General features: G+C 45.8%; 1 protein-coding gene across 3 annotated transcripts; it reads left to right on the top strand.

Moving 5' to 3' along the window:
* Nucleotides 1-34: 34 nt before the first annotated feature.
* Nucleotides 35-15,358, top strand: BDH1 (3-hydroxybutyrate dehydrogenase 1). 3 transcript variants are annotated; one of them, XM_086843577.1, is made up of 7 exons: nucleotides 35-125; nucleotides 1,311-1,442; nucleotides 4,470-4,542; nucleotides 6,023-6,133; nucleotides 10,360-10,501; nucleotides 12,011-12,163; nucleotides 13,516-15,358. In XM_086843577.1, the coding sequence occupies exons 2-7, from the start codon at nucleotides 1,360-1,362 to the stop codon at nucleotides 13,983-13,985; spliced, it is 1,032 nt and encodes a 343-aa protein (XP_086699703.1). In that variant the 5' UTR covers nucleotides 35-125; nucleotides 1,311-1,359; the 3' UTR covers nucleotides 13,986-15,358. The 3 variants fall into 3 exon arrangements, with proteins under 3 accessions (XP_086699703.1, XP_023788860.1, XP_023788861.1); XM_023933092.2 differs by lacking the exon at nucleotides 35-125 and adding an exon at nucleotides 135-955; XM_023933093.2 differs by lacking the exon at nucleotides 35-125 and adding an exon at nucleotides 155-572.
* The last annotated feature ends 1,691 nt before the right edge of the window (nucleotides 15,359-17,049 follow it).

The following is a 17,049-nucleotide window of genomic DNA, read 5'->3' as shown; positions in this document are numbered from 1 at the left end:
GGCCGCAGCCTATCGCCGCCGCCGCCCCGGCCCTGCCCCCGGCCCGCCTCCCGCCGCGCCCGGCACCGCGGCCCCGGCCCAGCCTCATTCAAACGGCAGCAGCGCCCGGCGCCCGCCGGCTCCAGGTAACGCGCGGGCGGCCGCGGGGCGGGCCGGGGTGGGTCGCGGCGGCCCCGCGGAGCTCTGGCAGCCGGGTCGCAGGGTGACCTTGCCCGCTGGGGGCGGGGGGCGCGGGCGTCTCCTCTGCGCGGCCTCCCCCGCAGGCTCCAGAAGCCGGGGCGGCCGCGCCGGGCCCCCGGTGCCTCGGCCGGACCGTGAGCGCCTTTGTGGCCGCGGCAGCCGCGTCCCGGAGAGGGGCTGGCCCGGGCCGGGCCGGCGGGACCTGCAACGGACCTCGGGCCTCGCCCCCTCCCTGCACACCTCACAAAGACCTGCAGGGACACCAACCGTGTCCCCGAACTTGATCAAACCATCGGGATTTCTAAGGATTAGCCGAGCCAGCGAGCCTCCTGAGCCCTGTCCGCTCCCTCCCTCTCCATCTCTCAGCGGTGCTCACCGCTGCTCTTTCTGCGGTAATCTCACTGTTTTTCAGCCCAGGCCTGGTTTCCAGCAGGCCCCGAAGCTGCCGCGGTGGCGGCCCAGCCTTCGGCAAAGATGCAACATACCCCTGACAAATAGATACCCTTTCTCAGCTTCAATAAGTGGGCTGGGAGATGCTTTTTGTACCTTGGGTTAATTTTATCCAAGATAAATATGATTGAAGTTGTCTTTCGGTACCGAAGTCTTGTCCTTGAGATGTTTTCACTCGGTATTGAGTTTATTGGTAGTTCCCTGTGCTTAGTCCAGCATCACCAACTACTTAATTACAAAAAATTGTATTTTTAACTGCATGGCTGTGCTAGCTGTAAAGCCAAGGATTGCTTTGGAAACATATGACATCATCTCTGACTTGAAGGTATATTTTGTTTAGAGTTATTTCATATAGTTCATTTGAAATAATATATTCCATATGAGTACCTTAATTTTTACCTGTTTCAGAGAAAAATATGTTCGATTAAAGATGCATTGAAGAAGGAGAAAATTACTTTTTCTTTAAATATCTCCTTGCTTGGTAGTTTACTTATAATGCTTTTTTCTTATTTAAAGGCATCTTGGGTGGCTGAAGGTTGAGCTGTTTATCTCTGTGTGAGGGACTGCAAGGGGAGAAGATGAGTTCCTTTGGACTTTATTTTACTGTTGAAATACATGGAGTCAGCACGTCTTACAAAATAATTGAGCAACTAAAACAGAGGTGCTATCTTATGTTGCAGAGCTAAGGAAGAGCAGTTTTGCTTTTGGTAGAGTGTGCCAGTTGAAAACATGTTGGCCACCAAGCTGTCCCGCCCTCTCTTGAACTTCTCTGTGAAAGCGCTGAATTTCAAGGACCCAGGGAATGTCTTTAGGTAAGTAGCTTGGTGGAAAAGAGAAAAGAGTGACATCTTGAGTAAAGCACACGTCAGAGACTCACTTGATTTCAGTGGGACAGTTTATTTACAGTCACAAGGTGGTTGAGGTTGGAAGGGACTTCTGAAGGTCATGTGGTCCAACCACCCTGCTAAAGCAGGGCTTCTTTGAGCTGGTTGCCCAGAACTGTGTCCAGGTGGCTTTTGAGTATCTCCAAGGATGGGTGCTCTAGAACCTGCCTGGACAATCTGTGCCAGTCACTGAGCTGAGCACAGCAGAGATGGCCTCTGTATGCAAGGAGGGGTTGGCAACATGGTGTTTTTGTTTAACACTGCAGTCAAGAAATTGTGGAGTAGAGCATTAATTCAGTATCCATCAAGAGGATTTTTTTGATTATCAGCAAGCAGGCCTTGCTTCAGTGCAAGAAACTGTCATATATTTCTGTGACTTCATTAAAGAGGCAGTGAATCCCATGAAAAGAGAAAGTTGAGATGGAAGGTTTTACTGAGAAATGGAGGTGGGCTGAGTAATTAAGCTGGGGTTTTTTTTCTGCAAATGAACAGAAAATTGCCTATCTAATTCTAATTCCTAGCTCTGAAAAAACCCCAACATTTATATTGCTGTATGATTGGACCCCTATTAGTCCAAATCCAGAGCAAGTTGAATGCTTTCTCTGGCTTTGTTTTAGAGTGGGGTTCCCAAACATCAGTGTGTGTACCACTAATTGTACATAAGCCATTTAAAAGTAGCTCATGACCTGTTAAACAAGAGCTGCCACCTCCACTGTTGCTCTACTGCTGCTGATAGTGATGTCCAGCATCATCACGGTCAAGGGTGGCTCTGGTAACAGGCTGTTGTAGATAGCTAAGCTGTTAAGAGATTTCCTGTGCAAACAGACATAGGTTTTTATCACCTATTTGCTCCACATACACCAGAGTTCACCTGCAGGAATCTGCTGTGGCCTTAAAAATACAAATTAATGTTTTCTTAACTTGAGGAAAGAATTTTCAGCATATTCTTGTTTTTTTTTTCTTCTGTCTTCTGTTTTGCTTACTGTGTATTTGTGCTTTGTGTGTCTTGTACTCAGGGCAAAATTGTGTTGCATTTGCAAGTCCCTGCAAGTTGCTAAACCTGCAATAGAAATCCAACTGTTCATTGAAAGGCAGTGGTGCCACTATACCAGTGTCTTAATGCACTGAAGCAGCATTTATGTACTTGACTCTTCAAGCTGGGGGCTCCTTTTTTTGGTGGAACTGAACAAAAGCATGATTACAAAAGCACAAATTCAATTTGAGGACCATCTGTGCATTCTAAAAGTCTCTGTTGTGGTCTCTAGAATTCAATGATGCAGAATGACAAAATTGGCTTATGGTGCATTAATGTACCATGTGGGGGCTCACATCACTTCCTGGCTGTTTCTGCTGATGACGTTCCTGCTCAGCACCAGCCAGCATCTGTTTTCCTTTTGCCCTTGCCTTCAGGTCATGATAGGCAGAATGTCAAGTAGGTGTTCTCTACAGATTATTGTGAATTGAGTGCAGCAAATCAGTGTTCTGCAGTGAAATAACAGGGCCAAACATGACACTGAAAAATAAAAACCAAGTTAATTCAACTAAAAGAAATGTTATGAACATTTCTGGGCATTTTAAGACACACCAAGAAATTTACTGTTGAGGTAGAGTTTCAATCCAGGATTGCAGGTCAGTGATGTTAGCACACACTTTGCCTGGGGACTGACCTTTGCAGCAATTAAGTTGGCTATAGCTATTTCAAGAGTTGATTTGGCTTGTGACACTCTAAGTTAGAAAAACAGCTGAACTGTTTCAGGAAGGTGAGTGAACACCATTGCCTGAATATGTCATCTCCTTTCCCATCTGGTTCAAAGCTTTTGCCTTCATTGATCCCTTGATTTCCTGAGATATGGCTCAAAGGCCAGTGTCTGCAAGCTGCTGTGCAGTATAGCAAAAGTCACCCTGGGAGAGCCTATGATGTCTGAACTGGAGATAATTGTGAATGAGTATGCAAATTTACGTAGAAGACAGAAAAGCAGCCTGCAAGATAAGCTTTGGGAAGGATAGATGCTGTTGGGGGAGCCATAACGTAGATAAAGTACAGCAAGTCAAAGGGAAGGCCAGAAAGCTCCAGGAGGGCAATGTCAGTGCTCAAAGCAAAAATGAAAAAGCTGGTAAAGTCCAGAGAGGTGACTGGCAAGGACATAGCTTGGGGTCACTTTGATTTGTTTTTCAGGCCCAGTTTTGATGAACGATGGCAAGGCTTAAGACAGTTATGCTACTGGGTAACATAGCTTTTCTAAATGGAATCTCATTTCTGGAAGGCATTGTTGCTTTGCTCTAGTCTGTCTTTGTGAATATGTTTTGTCTTCTGAGAGTCACATACTATGCGGAGGAGCTTCAGATCTGCATGGCAGGTATTGCTCAAAGACAGTGTTTCTTAGCTTAAACGGTTGCAAAAAGGGGATGTAAAATCTAGGAGTATCTAATGGGTCGACACTGCAGGGAAAGAAGTGTTATCCAGGATGAAGTATGGATGGAGCTGTGTGTAAAAGGAGTGAGACAAATCCAAGCAATTCAGCCTCAGGCTGGGTGTCAGAGACAAAGCCACAGCAGAATACTTTAATTGGACAAATTAATAACTTTCCATACCCCAACTTTGTTCAAATCTTAAGTGAGGGTGTTGTTGCTTTTGAAAATGCAAACACTGCACTGCCTGTTTTGTGGGTGGAAGCAGCTCTGTACCTCTAGACCAGGAGCTATTTTAGAACACTTTGTAATACCCAGACAGCTTCTGCAGCTGGAAATAGCATCAAGGTCTTTGGAGAAACAAATGTGTCATACTGTAGGCTCAGACTAAGGAGAAGTGTAGACTAGATTCTGTCTTCCCAAATGACAATCTACATCATGTATGAAGGCAGCACTACATTCCTTTTCATGTGTATGTTGCTGCAGCAGGGTATGGACAAGATATTCCACATCTGACTGTTCTGTTGTTTTGGGTTTTCTTAACAGGCCCATGCAAAGATTTTCCTTCCCTCTCTTGTCCCCATGTGGCAGCCGCTCTTATGCAAATGAAGTCGATCAGGTGAGTATGACTATGGCTTCCAGGAACTGGTTCTGCTGAGCAGGGATTTTAAAATCCCTGAAGTCTGGTGACCAAACTCATCTTTCCAATTTGCCTGAAAGACTCCAAGCTGGGCCTCTCACGCATACTCCACATTCTTTCCTAGCACCGAGCTTCCATTGACGTAGCACGGTATGTGCTGCTAAGGATGGAAATAAACAATCATACGAGTAGGTTTTTTCTATTTTTGGAACTCACTCAGCAGATTAAATGTTCTACCTTAGAGCGGAGGGAATCTGCATGACAAATTCTTAATAAAGTACTCTGTCTGGAGTATAGTTGTTTAAAGATATGTAAATAAATCAGTGTGTCCTCACCACTTCATCTGGAGAGTCGCCCTTTTTAGCAGCCCTCTCCTTGGAGATACTGACTTGCCAGGAACAGTGCCAGGCAAAAGGAAATCTTGTCTGTCTTGTGGCACAGAACTCAGCACTGTAGTGGTGCTAGAGCGTGCACAACTTGCACCATAACTCTGGAACAGAGTCTTGGAGGAACTCAGATGTCATCCTTGCATCACTGCTGGGCTTCCAGTGTGAGGAGCCTTTGCTGCTTCCACCCAGCTTCCACCCTTGATCAGTCCTTGAGTATGCTGGGGAAAGCCAAATTTATAGTTTGTTAAAAGAGATGAGTCAGAGTGAATTGCAGGCAGTTATTATGTAATCCCACCCACAGCAGCACCTTGGATGTACAATTGTTTCTGTTGGGCTGTCTGATGCACCATCTGATTTTTTAGCTTGTTATTTAACTGCTGCCTGTCTTTGGGTTAGAAAAAAGAATTTGGTGAGGGAAGGAGGTATACTTCTGTTTAAATTCTAAGTTGGAAATGTAGGAAGACCAAAAAATCCCAACCAGACAAAAAGAGTGATGACCAACTGGTCTCAATTTCATATATTAACCCCACTTGAATCTTCTTAGGTCTTAGAACCCAGCTCTAGAGGGCTTAGGTGCTCTAGAGATAAAGATGAGTGGGTAGTTAGTAAGATTAAAACATATCCTTTCTTCACTCAAACTGTCTTCTCCATGCCCTAAGGGCTGCATATGCACAAGAGTGGACTCCTGCCTGTTTTGAACATATAGGAACAGTTCCTGATGAAGGGAAAATGTGTCTTGGGAGTGGTCTGGTATATTTTCAGTTTTCAAGGTGCACATGAACTGCCAGAACATGGTGGTTTGCTTGGTCTGTTTGCCTTGGAAGCCTGTTGCCAGAGGTACTGAACTCCATGCTGTGAGGGTGGTGACCCTGCCTCACTGGAGTGAACTCAGCATGAAAATGTCATTTCTTGTATTCAGGAGGCACTGGGTGGTAGGAGCTGGCATTGAGTGTAGAGAACATCCCTGGAACAGACTGCTCCTGGCCAAGAACATGACTTATTCTGTGTGCTGCAAATCACTAATTTCAAATACTCAATTCCAGTGCATTTTGTTCTGTTTTGTTTTGCAGATTGGCAGCAGAGCTGTACTTATAACAGGCTGTGACTCGGGATTTGGATTTGCCTTGGCCAAGCATCTGCATGACAAAGGTTTCATTATTTATGCTGGCTGCCTGCAAAAGGTAGGGAAAACAAAAGCTGTTCTCCACCTGTGGCATGTGCAGCAACACATAGCAACTCCAATCTTCCCCCTCCACTCTTCCCCCTCCACTCTGCACAGCTTTCTGCGAAGGAGAGGGAGGGTGATTGGTAGCCCAAAAGGGAAAGACACGGGTGCTTGAATTTCACAGAGCAGAACCAGGACTGAATGGTATCTAGAGAGGTTCTTATTTAAATCACAACATCATGGTCTGTTCCATGTCTGATGAACTGGAATCCCAAATCTAATTTTATGGGCATAACTGTGAGCAAAGTTTGATGTCAGGCTGTAGTCTGGACCTTTCACCCTGCTCTCAGACTGTATATATTTATGAAGGGCTTATTTTGATTAATTTTGCCATAAAACCAAGCTGGCAGTTATTTTATGGCGTGTGTTTTGAGCATAGTTTCTACATTCATGACTACAGCCATACCATGGTGTGTATTGGGGGGGTCTCCTGAAGTAATGGGGTAGGTGATGGAGTCCCACTAGTGGAAATGAGAGAAGAATCAGGCCACAAACGGCTTAGTGACACAGCCTTGATATGCTTTGCAGGAGAACTTGGTGTGGCAAAGCATTGAGGGTCATGGAGAACAGGAGGGAGTTTTAGTCTGTCTCTGTATGAAACCCTGCGCTTTTTTTTTATCTGCACAGCCATTTCCTAACAGAAACAAACTTACTCCTCAGGATATCCTGGGGTGCGTCAGTTAGTTTGATCTAATCTTTTAGCTCACTCATAGCTATAAATGTATCTTTAATAGTGATACTATTTAAAGAGAATTTTCTAGGTATTCTTTAATGTTACTCGACTTTCTCCTATTTTTTTTCATTATTACTAAGTTTTGCTTAAATTAGTAGTTTGTTTCTGTTGCATTTTTTCAGAAGGGGTGTCTGTCTTGATAGCTCTGTGTCTTGTGTCTCAGTGTTCAGACAAAGATTTGTTAACCTGGGCTCCCTCTGCAGGCGTCACAGCAGAACAGGACACTTGGTACGAGCTGCTGCCTTTCAGAAGGGCTCAAGACAGAGGGTAGATGAGTACTTTTTTGATAGATGTTTCTACTCAGCTTTTGTAACTGAAGATCAACATTAGAGAATATAAGAACACTGCAAACTTAAAAAACCCTGGTTAGAGTAATAGCCTACCTCTATACTGACAGAAGCTAAAAACTTCAGAGTTGCCAAGTTAGTTATGGGTTTCATTTTTTCTCTCTGAGATTCTAAAAAGGCACAATTTTCAGTGGACATATATAACAGTTACTTAAACCTCCCTTCTATTTTTGTTGATTCCAGTATTTGTTCTACTGAATGCATGTTAGTGGAAAATCTTGGCCTCTGACAATTTCAACATAAGCTGATACGCAGCAGCATGCCAGAAGTCTTTTAGACTTTGATCAATATTTACTTCAGCACAGAAGAATCAGCAGAAAGATTTTCAGTATCACCTTGTAATTAAATATTGCTTCTTTAGCTGAACTCACATGCCATGTTCCAAAATCTGTGTGGCCTTGCCAAGAATGGTAACAGCAGTTGTCATCAGAAAACACTGGAATATGCCAAAACTCCTCGGTTAGCTGAGTGGCCTCCTGTGTGTCTTCAGGCCATTATCCTTTCTGTAGACAAAAACAATTGCAGGAGACTGAGCTGATTTTTCACTGTGGTCCAGGCTTCTCTAGCAAAACCATAAATAGGATTCTGATCAGAGTCTATTATTGCTGGTGCTGATTTTAGGAGCAGAAAAAGCTTGGTGTTTTTAGATGCTAGGTAAAAGTGGAGGTAGAAATAGGGAACATAATCTTTGGCTTGGATATATTTGATCTAGCTCTGACATAGAGGAAATGACTCTGAAACTTCAGTGTCACTTCCGTGGGTTTGTTTTTCACAGCACACCTGCACATCAGAAGCAGACTGCTTCTTGGGGAGCCAGTGTGTCCTCAGGACATGCACAGTCTTAGGAATGCCATGTCCTTACTGCAGATTAAAAGTATGTGCAGTGTTGACTCTTTATTAGGAAAGATTTCCTGAAGTGGCCAGATCCTGAGCACCTACCTAACTGTAATTATACTAAAGGAAATATGATTGATGAGTGTAGAGTCATGACTGAGGGGAGCCCGAGGATGGATCTGTGCTAATAGTGTGCTGTTTCACACACAGTTACTTCCTAAGTTTTTCAGTGCCAAATATACTCATGTGAGAGTTGTGTTGATGCTGCATTGCCAAAAGACAGTGGTAGACTGGAACCAATGAACGCTCATGCTGCAGCTGTTTTATTTTTAGCTCTTTGGTTAATATATGGAGAAGCCAGCTGACACAAGATGAAGAAGGTATTTTTCCATCAGTATCTGTTACCATTGGACATATGTGATGTTTGTCTCTGCTGTCAGGAGTGTGATGGAACCCCTGTTTGCTTTGCTGTGTATGCTCAGGCCTGTTGCAGCTTGCAGGGGAATGAGAAGGCAGAGGTTCTCTGAGGAAGATGGCACACAGGCCGGCCACTGCAGGGCTCCACAGGAGTCTTCAGAGCCACAGGGTGTTAGAGACCAAGGACACACTGATGAAGATACAAGCTGAAGCCCAGGAGCCCCAGAGAATGACCATGGAGAGAGGAAGGCAAGACAGCAATGTGCTTTTTGAGTGTGCAAGAGCCAGGCCCTCTTGCCACAGGGACAGTGTGCCCTGGGGCTGGCAGCAGGGATATGCTGGTCTCCTGTTGTAGCATGAGAAGATCCTTACACTGCTGTGTGTGGGCTGTGTATGGACCTGGGGATTGTGAGACAGGCTGCCAGGAGACACAGTCACCAGGTGCCCAGCTTAAACCTTCTGCCCTTGCTGAAAGCCAAGGGAGTGGGCTTGCTGGTTGTGGGTTAACATCCAGAGTCCAATTCTTGGCCAGGATCCTAGCACCAGGAGGTCCTGGCCAAGTACCCAGCTGTGTGTAGGTGGGAGGGCAGGAGGGAGCTGACTTTCAGAGCCAGCCTTGTCAGGGTTGAGGAAGAAGATGCTGTGGAGGTCCCAGCAGAGCTATGAAGTCTCTAAGGCTGGTAAAGCGCAGAGATTTTGTAGCGCCTCATAGAACTGGGATCAGGGAAAGGACCTGGTCTCATTTTCCTTCTTTCCTTTATTATATCTGCTGTTTTCAAGAGACTTGCATGTTTGCATTTGCTGATTCCCTGATGGCATTCCCACATTTGTCACTTGTATGCTTTCCAGTGCTTTGCCGTATAAACTGCTTTGGCACCACACTGCTTTTGAGTGAGCAACAAACTTAGCACCAAACTCTTCTCAGTCAATCTAACACCACCATCAAACTGCACATGACTTCTAACACTCCCTTCTGTAAGCAGTGTGCTACCCTAGAAGAGAGAGCAGTAGATGCCCTCTCTTAAGGACAAACACTAACTGGTGTTAACAGTCTGTGATGGAATATGGAAGCATGGAGGAGAAGACAGGAGATGTTGGGTGGTTACATTCGTGAAATGTCTCTGAACTCTGTATATAAGTGCCGGAATGAGAGGAGCCAGGAAAAGGGTTTTTGGAAGATAGGTGGCAGAGAGACGGGGTTGTATGGCCTCCAAAGCATGCTCTCTGAAGGGAACTCTCACTTGAGGGACAGATGGGCAGCCTGGGCTCAGACTGCAGACAAGCTCCATCTCATTGGCCATTGCCTGCTGGCATCTGACGGGGAGTGCCTGTGGCTTGAGGTGTACAGAACAATCTGATGTCATTCAGCAGTCAGGAAACAGGCCTGCTATGAAGTACTGGCCTGTTCCAGCTCAGGAACTCACTGGCCATTTTACACCATAACCTCCCAAGCAAGTTGCTGTGGCCTGTGTCATGCCAAGTGAGGATGGTACCACATGCCCACCACTGCAGTAGTGGGACAAAGTTTGGCCTCAGGAGCTCGTACTGGGCAGTGGGTGCTTGCTGGGTGCCTTGCTGCAGCAGATCCACCTCTGGCTGCTTTCTTGGTGGTTGAAACAGTTTGTACCAGCTGACTTGTTACAGGGCTCATGGTCAGAAGGAGATGCTTGAGGAACGGTGTTCTGCAGGATCAATTCTGTCTGCTCCCCTTCTTCCTAGGGCTGCGGGACTGTCCTGAATATTCTGTGACTGCTCTGTGCACTCTTTTGCTTGATTTGAGAGTTGGTATGTGTTTGATATTCTGCACAGGCTCTTTAGCCAGATTGAAAACAGCACTTTCTTCCCCTCTAGGACAAGGGAGAGGGTGGCTCCAAGGAGCTGGATGCCATGAAGAGTGATCGAATGAGAACTGTCCAGCTCAATGTCTGTGACAGCAAAGAAATGGACCGGGCAGTGGAGCATGTGCAAAACAGCCTCGAGGACCCAGAGAAAGGTGTGTGTATGCAATGGGCTCTGAAGAACAGAGGGGACAGGAGTTCTCTTGGCTGGGCTCTGAGAGCATTGTCAGGGCTTATTTCAAAAGCTGAGCATGTGATTGAAGGACAGGAATCTTTGAGGAGCAGCAGGGCAGCACAAATGGCCTGTTTGAATATTGTACCATATCAGAAAGGAGCTTCCCACTTCACACAGTGTCTAAAAAGGAAACTGCTTTGTTCTCTGCTAGCTCCTGTAGGGACATTGGCAAAAACCAGAGTGGTGTTCAAGGCTCTGGGATTAGTGCTTTGTTCCTGTAAACTGAAGTTTATTTTGACTCCCTTTCTGTCATAAAACCTGCCCAGTATCCAAAGATTGTGAGTTAACAATGGAAATGTCTCCCCCACTCTTTCAAAAGGCAAAGGAAATGAAGAGTTTTTCCGAAGAATTTCCCATTAAGCTGGCTGGGTATCATTAATGCTATTGTATATACTACGATTTAAAGTTCAGGGGGTAGCTGAACTGATTTTCTTAGCCTGCTTACTTCATTCTGAGGTGATGACAGCAAATTCTGTGAAAGTATTGTGAAAATTGCCTTTGCTCATATGTTTCTGAAGCCTTTCCATCCTTTGAAATACGTTTTTCTCCTAAAGGATATCCACATTCAACACAAGGTTGTTTTAAAGCAGAACAATTGGTAATGTTTTGGTTTGGATTTTGCAAACCTTTTTTTTTTATTTATTTTCTTTGTATTTAATTTTTATCTATGGATCTTCTATATAAATTAAGTTTTCTAGCTCTGTATTGTCAAGCATAGGCCAGAATGAAGTTGCCTTTCCTGGACTTCTTCTGATAACACAGATCTGGACACAGTCAGTCAATAGATAAGAGTGAGTTTTTCTAAACAACGGACAGAAGTCTTTCTCAGAGTTTCCTCAGCATGTTTTCTGTACATTTAGAATATTATATGAAATGAGTTAATTTTATTCAAAATTCCTTTTTAATCTTTCTTTTTATTGCCAAATGAGTAGTCTTCAGTTGTTGTCATTTTGATTGCAGCAGAATAAAAGGGAGAGGCAGTGGCACAAATGCTCACCCATACTTACGCCCTCCTTCCCAGCACTGCAGACACTCTAGTTCTTACAGTGACAGAAAGGATTTTACTTTGAAAGAATTACCCTTTTGTTTCTTACAAGATCATTCCTATTTATTTGCATTATCTGTTTTGCTTTTTCAAAAATCATGATGGATAAAATAAGAGTGACAAGGAGAACAGCTTAGACGAGGCTGAAGTTCTCTGTTTGATAGCTCGGAACTTCCTGGGAAGCCTCATTTGCAGTACTTTGTGGCTGCAGTGTTGGGTGGTACAGGCAGATCTCCAAGGTGGTTATATTTGCCCAGGAGACTGAAGTGCTCTCTGGACTCTCTTCTATCTGGTTTTCACTATCACAAGTCATAATGAAAAAGCTCTGTTGTGTGGTTCAGTAACCTATTAGCACATCTAATGGTGCTTGATTTTGTCTTGTAGGTCTCTGGGGGCTGGTTAACAATGCTGGGATCTCCACATTTGGGGAAGTTGAATTCACCAGCATGGACACCTACATGGAGGTAGCTGAAGTGAACCTGTGGGGGACTGTGCGAACCACCAAGGCTTTCCTTCCGCTCATCCGGAGGTCAAAGGGTGAGTGGCAGACTGCCTGACTGGCTGTCCCTGTAGCAGGTTCCTCATCCTGCCACATCTTGCTGTGTTAGAGACCAGAAGGTCTATGGCACTGCTCTCTGTACCATCTACCACCTTCCTGCCTTCAGAGACAGAATGTAGTCCCCAGAAGACACATGGATTGCCTCACCTCTCAGAGTTAGACAGCAAGGCAGCAGGCCTGAAAACCAGTTATTTCTCTTTCCCATAAGTGCTGCCTTCTCCTGCAACATCCCACACAAGACCAAATCCATTATACTTACTTTTACTTGTTCAGAAACTGCAGCTCACAATAAATTAAAGTGCCAGGAGCATTCCTCCCTGCTATATAAAAACCAGCTGTGGCAGGGTGGGCAGCAGCAGTATAAAAAGCTTCTTGCAGGGAAGTTGTCATTTTGCACTGTTACTCTGGGAGCCTGTGATGTAGGAAAAGAGGGAGTTTTACAGCAAAGGCATGCAGACCTGAGGCTTGCGTGGGTCTCAGCATAAAGGGGCAAAAGCTTTCCTGTGCCAAGGCCTACTGCCTGACTAAATGAGAGTATTTTTCACTCTTGGGGCATCCACAGGCATTAACAATGTTGCCCTGAGCTGCAGACCTGGGTTGGATGTGGCCTGGGCAGCCCTTCTTCCATCATGGAAGGTTATCCACTTCTGAGGTCAAAGTTTCTCTTCCTAACACAACAATGAGCCCTGGTAGAAAGTGCAGAGAACTCCAACCTCTGCCTAGACTACAGTATTCACGGCCTCTTACCAGCGTTTTCCCCAGCCCAAATGGATGGCTTTTGGGAGGGAGAGGTCTCTGTGCCTGGGGCCATAACCCAGTTGTCACATGGAAGAGTGCAGTGGACTTAAGCTGCTCTGGCCATTGGTAGTACAGGAACAATCCATTCCTTTTTGAGAAGCAGACACTTCGAGCCACCTTTGTGGCCATCTTTGATTTGCAAATAAATAAGCTCAGGTTTGGTGCCAGAGGCTTTCCTTGTTCCCGCTTTCACTTGTCTGAGGTCAGTCCAAATTGCTGCTGAGCAATCCTGTTTCCCTCCATGCAGGCTTTGTCCAGCCTCTCCTGTGTTCCTCAGAGCACTGAGCTTTGTGTCGGCATGTGCCTGTTCCCTCGGGTAGAATGAGCCAAAGAGCACAAGCAGTGGGCTTGTTCTCCTGCCTGAAGGCCATTGCCTAGGACAGCAGTGCTCAGGCAGAGCCATGAGCAGGTCTGCCAGGCAGTGGGCAGGTGGGTGGATGCATGTTGAGGAACGTGTTGGGTGCTGTGTGCCAGGTACCTGCTCCGGGCCAGGCGCCACGGCTCAGCTGTGCTCTGCTCGGCCTCTGCCTAGGTCGCGTGGTGAACATCAGTAGCATGATGGGGCGGATGGGCAGCCCTGCCCGGTCACCCTACTGCATCACCAAGTTTGGCGTGGAAGCCTTCTCCGACTGCCTGCGCTACGAGATGCAGCCCCAGGGCGTCATGGTCAGCATCGTGGAGCCCGGCAACTTCATCGCCGGCACCAACCTGTACAGCCCCGAGCGCATCAAAGCCATCGCCGACAAAATGTGGGACGAGCTCCCCGAGATCGTGCGCAAGGACTACGGCCGGAAGTACTTCGACGAGCAGGTCAGCAAGATGGAGTCGTACTGCAACAGCGGCTCGAGGGACACCTCGCCGGTCATCGAGAGCGTGGCGCACGCGCTCACCGCCACAGCCCCCTACACCCGCTACCACCCCATGGATTACTACTGGTGGCTGCGCATGCAGATCATGACCCACATGCCCGCTGCCATCGCAGACCGGCTCTACGTCTACTGAGGTCTCACACACATAAGCTGTCCAGGTGGGAAATCTGTTTTAAAGAGAGCTTTGTACACACTTCCCATTAGTCCTTTTTAAATTTTTCTAACCTCATTTCAGAGTACTGTATTTTAGCTCTAAAGGGTTCATTTAAATGTCTGACATAACCTGAAAGGCAGTAATTTGCAAGGGATGTTTCATAGGCAGGAATATGTTATGTTTGTGCAGGGACAATGATTTTTTTGCTATTTATTTCATGTAACCCTTTCTTTTTTCACCTCAAATATGAAGCTATAATCATTATTTAAACTGCAATTGCTCTGAAGCATTTTCAGAATAATTTCTGCCCATGGCCAAACACAATCTTCACAATTCCTGCCTAGGATGCAGCCTTCACGCCATAAAACAGAATCCCTCTGTGCTCTAATAGCAAACCACTGCTTCCTCATGACAAAGAATGTCCAACTGACTTTTCCAGGCCTGGTCACAGTAGCCCAAGGCAGAGCAGAGACTTCTTTAATTTAGGGATCAGAACTCAAAAAATGCTCAAGGTGCTGAAACTGAGCAACTGACCCCATCCCTTTCTTTCTTAGAATTATACTGATGAAACATTAGAGAAAAGGAACCAGTCTGCTTTTCTCGCATGCTTTCTTGCAAAGGAGTTCAATGACCCAGGGACTCAAGTTTGCAGACCTTCCCCGTGGGAGTTTCTTATTCATATGAGCATTCCCATGACTGTGAGCAGCTTTACGCACAGGACTGCAGGTGTCAGGATTGGCCTGCAGTGACATTTGCTTTCTCTTCACCAGTATCTGAACATGAGCTCCAGAGTTAGCTTGGAGAGGAGTTTCACTTGAACTCCTGTGGTTTGTGAGGAACACTGTGGAGCAGATGGAGCAGAGAGGGTTATAGTCACATCAGTGAATGCCCTTCTTGCCAGGGACCTCAGCTACAGCCAGGTATTTGTACAGCACCTTGCACAGAAGGGCCTTAACCCTGACCAGGCCTCCAATAATGCAGCACAGGTGATGGTAACAATAACTTCCATTGAAGTAGTCACTGACCTGAAATACATGCACCATGACATAGATCTATCAGAACATCCATAACAATAAAGTTAACTTTAGGAGCAGTCTCATTTCCATGATGGTTGTTTACATATCTGAGAAACATTTGTTTTGTACTTTAAGAAAAGAAAAGGAAAAAAAAAAAAGAGCCTTTCATGGGGAATTCAGGAAGAGTAGATTTTTTTTAAGCTTGAAAGGCAAAAATAAAAAATAATTAATGACCATTGTTAGTGAAGTTGAAAAGATCTCATGTGCTCTAGTAACATACTGTGACATGATCAAACTCCTTTGGCTTAATAAATGTATACATGAATGGTAACAAAATTCAAAGGCTCCCTCTCTTTATTTTTCAAATATATAAGGTGAAGGCTCATATACTGTAGTGGTGAGGTTCATATCTGTTACACACACACGTCATTCAGAGGCTTATTTCCAGTCTTGAGCCTTTCATGTATGTACTGGCTATTGCAAGACTTTGTAGATGCAGCTGTGTCCTGCATCTCATGACAGAGATGCCTAACCTCTGGACTCTGTGTATTCACAGCTCTTAAACCTGCATTTGTAGTGGACTCTTGCAGATTACAAAGGATTATTATGGATTATTCCTAAGGGATCAGGAAAGGAAACTGAGCTCTCAAGAGGGGAGGGTTGAGGCAGTGATTCAGCAGGGTAGCACACAACAGGTCACTGACAGATCCCAAATAAATTCCAGGGAGAGACTGGCAGGTTTCCAGACCTTTCTGATGTTCTCCAGAATCCCAGAAGTGGTAGCTAGATCTTGAGTGCAGGTGTTTTCCAATACAAGGACTCTTCTCTATGATAAAACATGAGTATGAACTACCCAGCAGGCGCAAGGACTGAATTGCAAAGCAGAGCAAAACACCTGGATAACACTGGCTGTTGCAGATGATACAGCAGAGAGAGAAAAGCCTTTACACGGGAAGTTCTTGTAGTCTAAAATTTAGCTCTTAAGATGCTAAGTAGCATTAAAAAATCATGTAATTCCACCTGGGATGCTAGCTCTCAATTTTACTGCTGGGTTTTAATACAAACATCAGTGGAGTTAGATACGGAGGAAACTGAGTGCACAGCCAGGTTATCTCAGTTTAGCTCAGAGATCCCGGGACTAAACACAGCAGGTGTTCAACAGCACTGTGTTCATTCCCAGACAGAAGGATAAAGCTGAGCAGGGATAACTGCACCCACATTTACATGGCATTTCTTCTGGAGGCTCCTGAACTCTCCCATGAGGTGGCCCCAGGGAGCTCTGGAGCTGTGCCACCGTGCCAGGGCTAGAGGAGATGTGACAGTCCTGCGGCCCTGCAGTGCAAGTCACAGGGAGCTGTGTGGTTTCATATGATGGGGACACAATGTCTGGGGTGCTTCTGTGCATCCACAACTGTTCCAACATTTCTGTGCAAGTTTTCCTGACTCTGGGAGAGTTTGGCAGCAGATTTGTGGTCAGGAGGGCAGCAAGCTGGCTAGTTCTGCTGGGATCTTGGCAATCCCCTGATTTCAGGGTTTGCCCTGAGAAGCGCATTAAAAGCTAATCCCCTCTGGGTTTGCATGACTGTCCTTTTGACTCGGAGCACTTGAGGTCTGCCTGCATGGTGCCACTGCAGCTCCTGGAATAGCTTCAGCCCAAGTTTATTTGAAAACTGAAAAGAGCAAAAGAGGACTTGGCCAGGAACCTGGTCCTCTACTCTCAAGGCTGTCTCAGTGGCAGCTTCTGCTCCCTCAGGAGGAGCTGGGGAGCCTGGAGGGGTCAGTTTGTAGGGGTGCACACACCTGAGCTCCAGTCTGGTCCCAGCTAGCTGGAGGAAGGGCTCTCTCTTCCCAAATTTCTTGCAAGGCGAAGACCCTTGATGATGATGCAACAGATCTCACTGTGCAGTATCCCTTAGGCAACCTGGAGTTAAAAATAACTTTCTCTTGGGTGGTGGGAAGTATCAGAGATGGAGTAATTTTAACTACAGCTGTTACATCTTGTTCTGAACCTTAATGTGGAAATCATG

The sequence above is a fragment of the Cyanistes caeruleus genome, chromosome 10 (assembly GCF_971803275.1).
Source record: "Cyanistes caeruleus chromosome 10, bCyaCae1.hap1.1, whole genome shotgun sequence".
NCBI lineage: Eukaryota > Metazoa > Chordata > Aves > Passeriformes > Paridae > Cyanistes > Cyanistes caeruleus.
The sequence above is the reverse complement of the archived record's forward strand: the minus strand, read 5'-3'. Positions and strand labels throughout refer to the sequence as shown.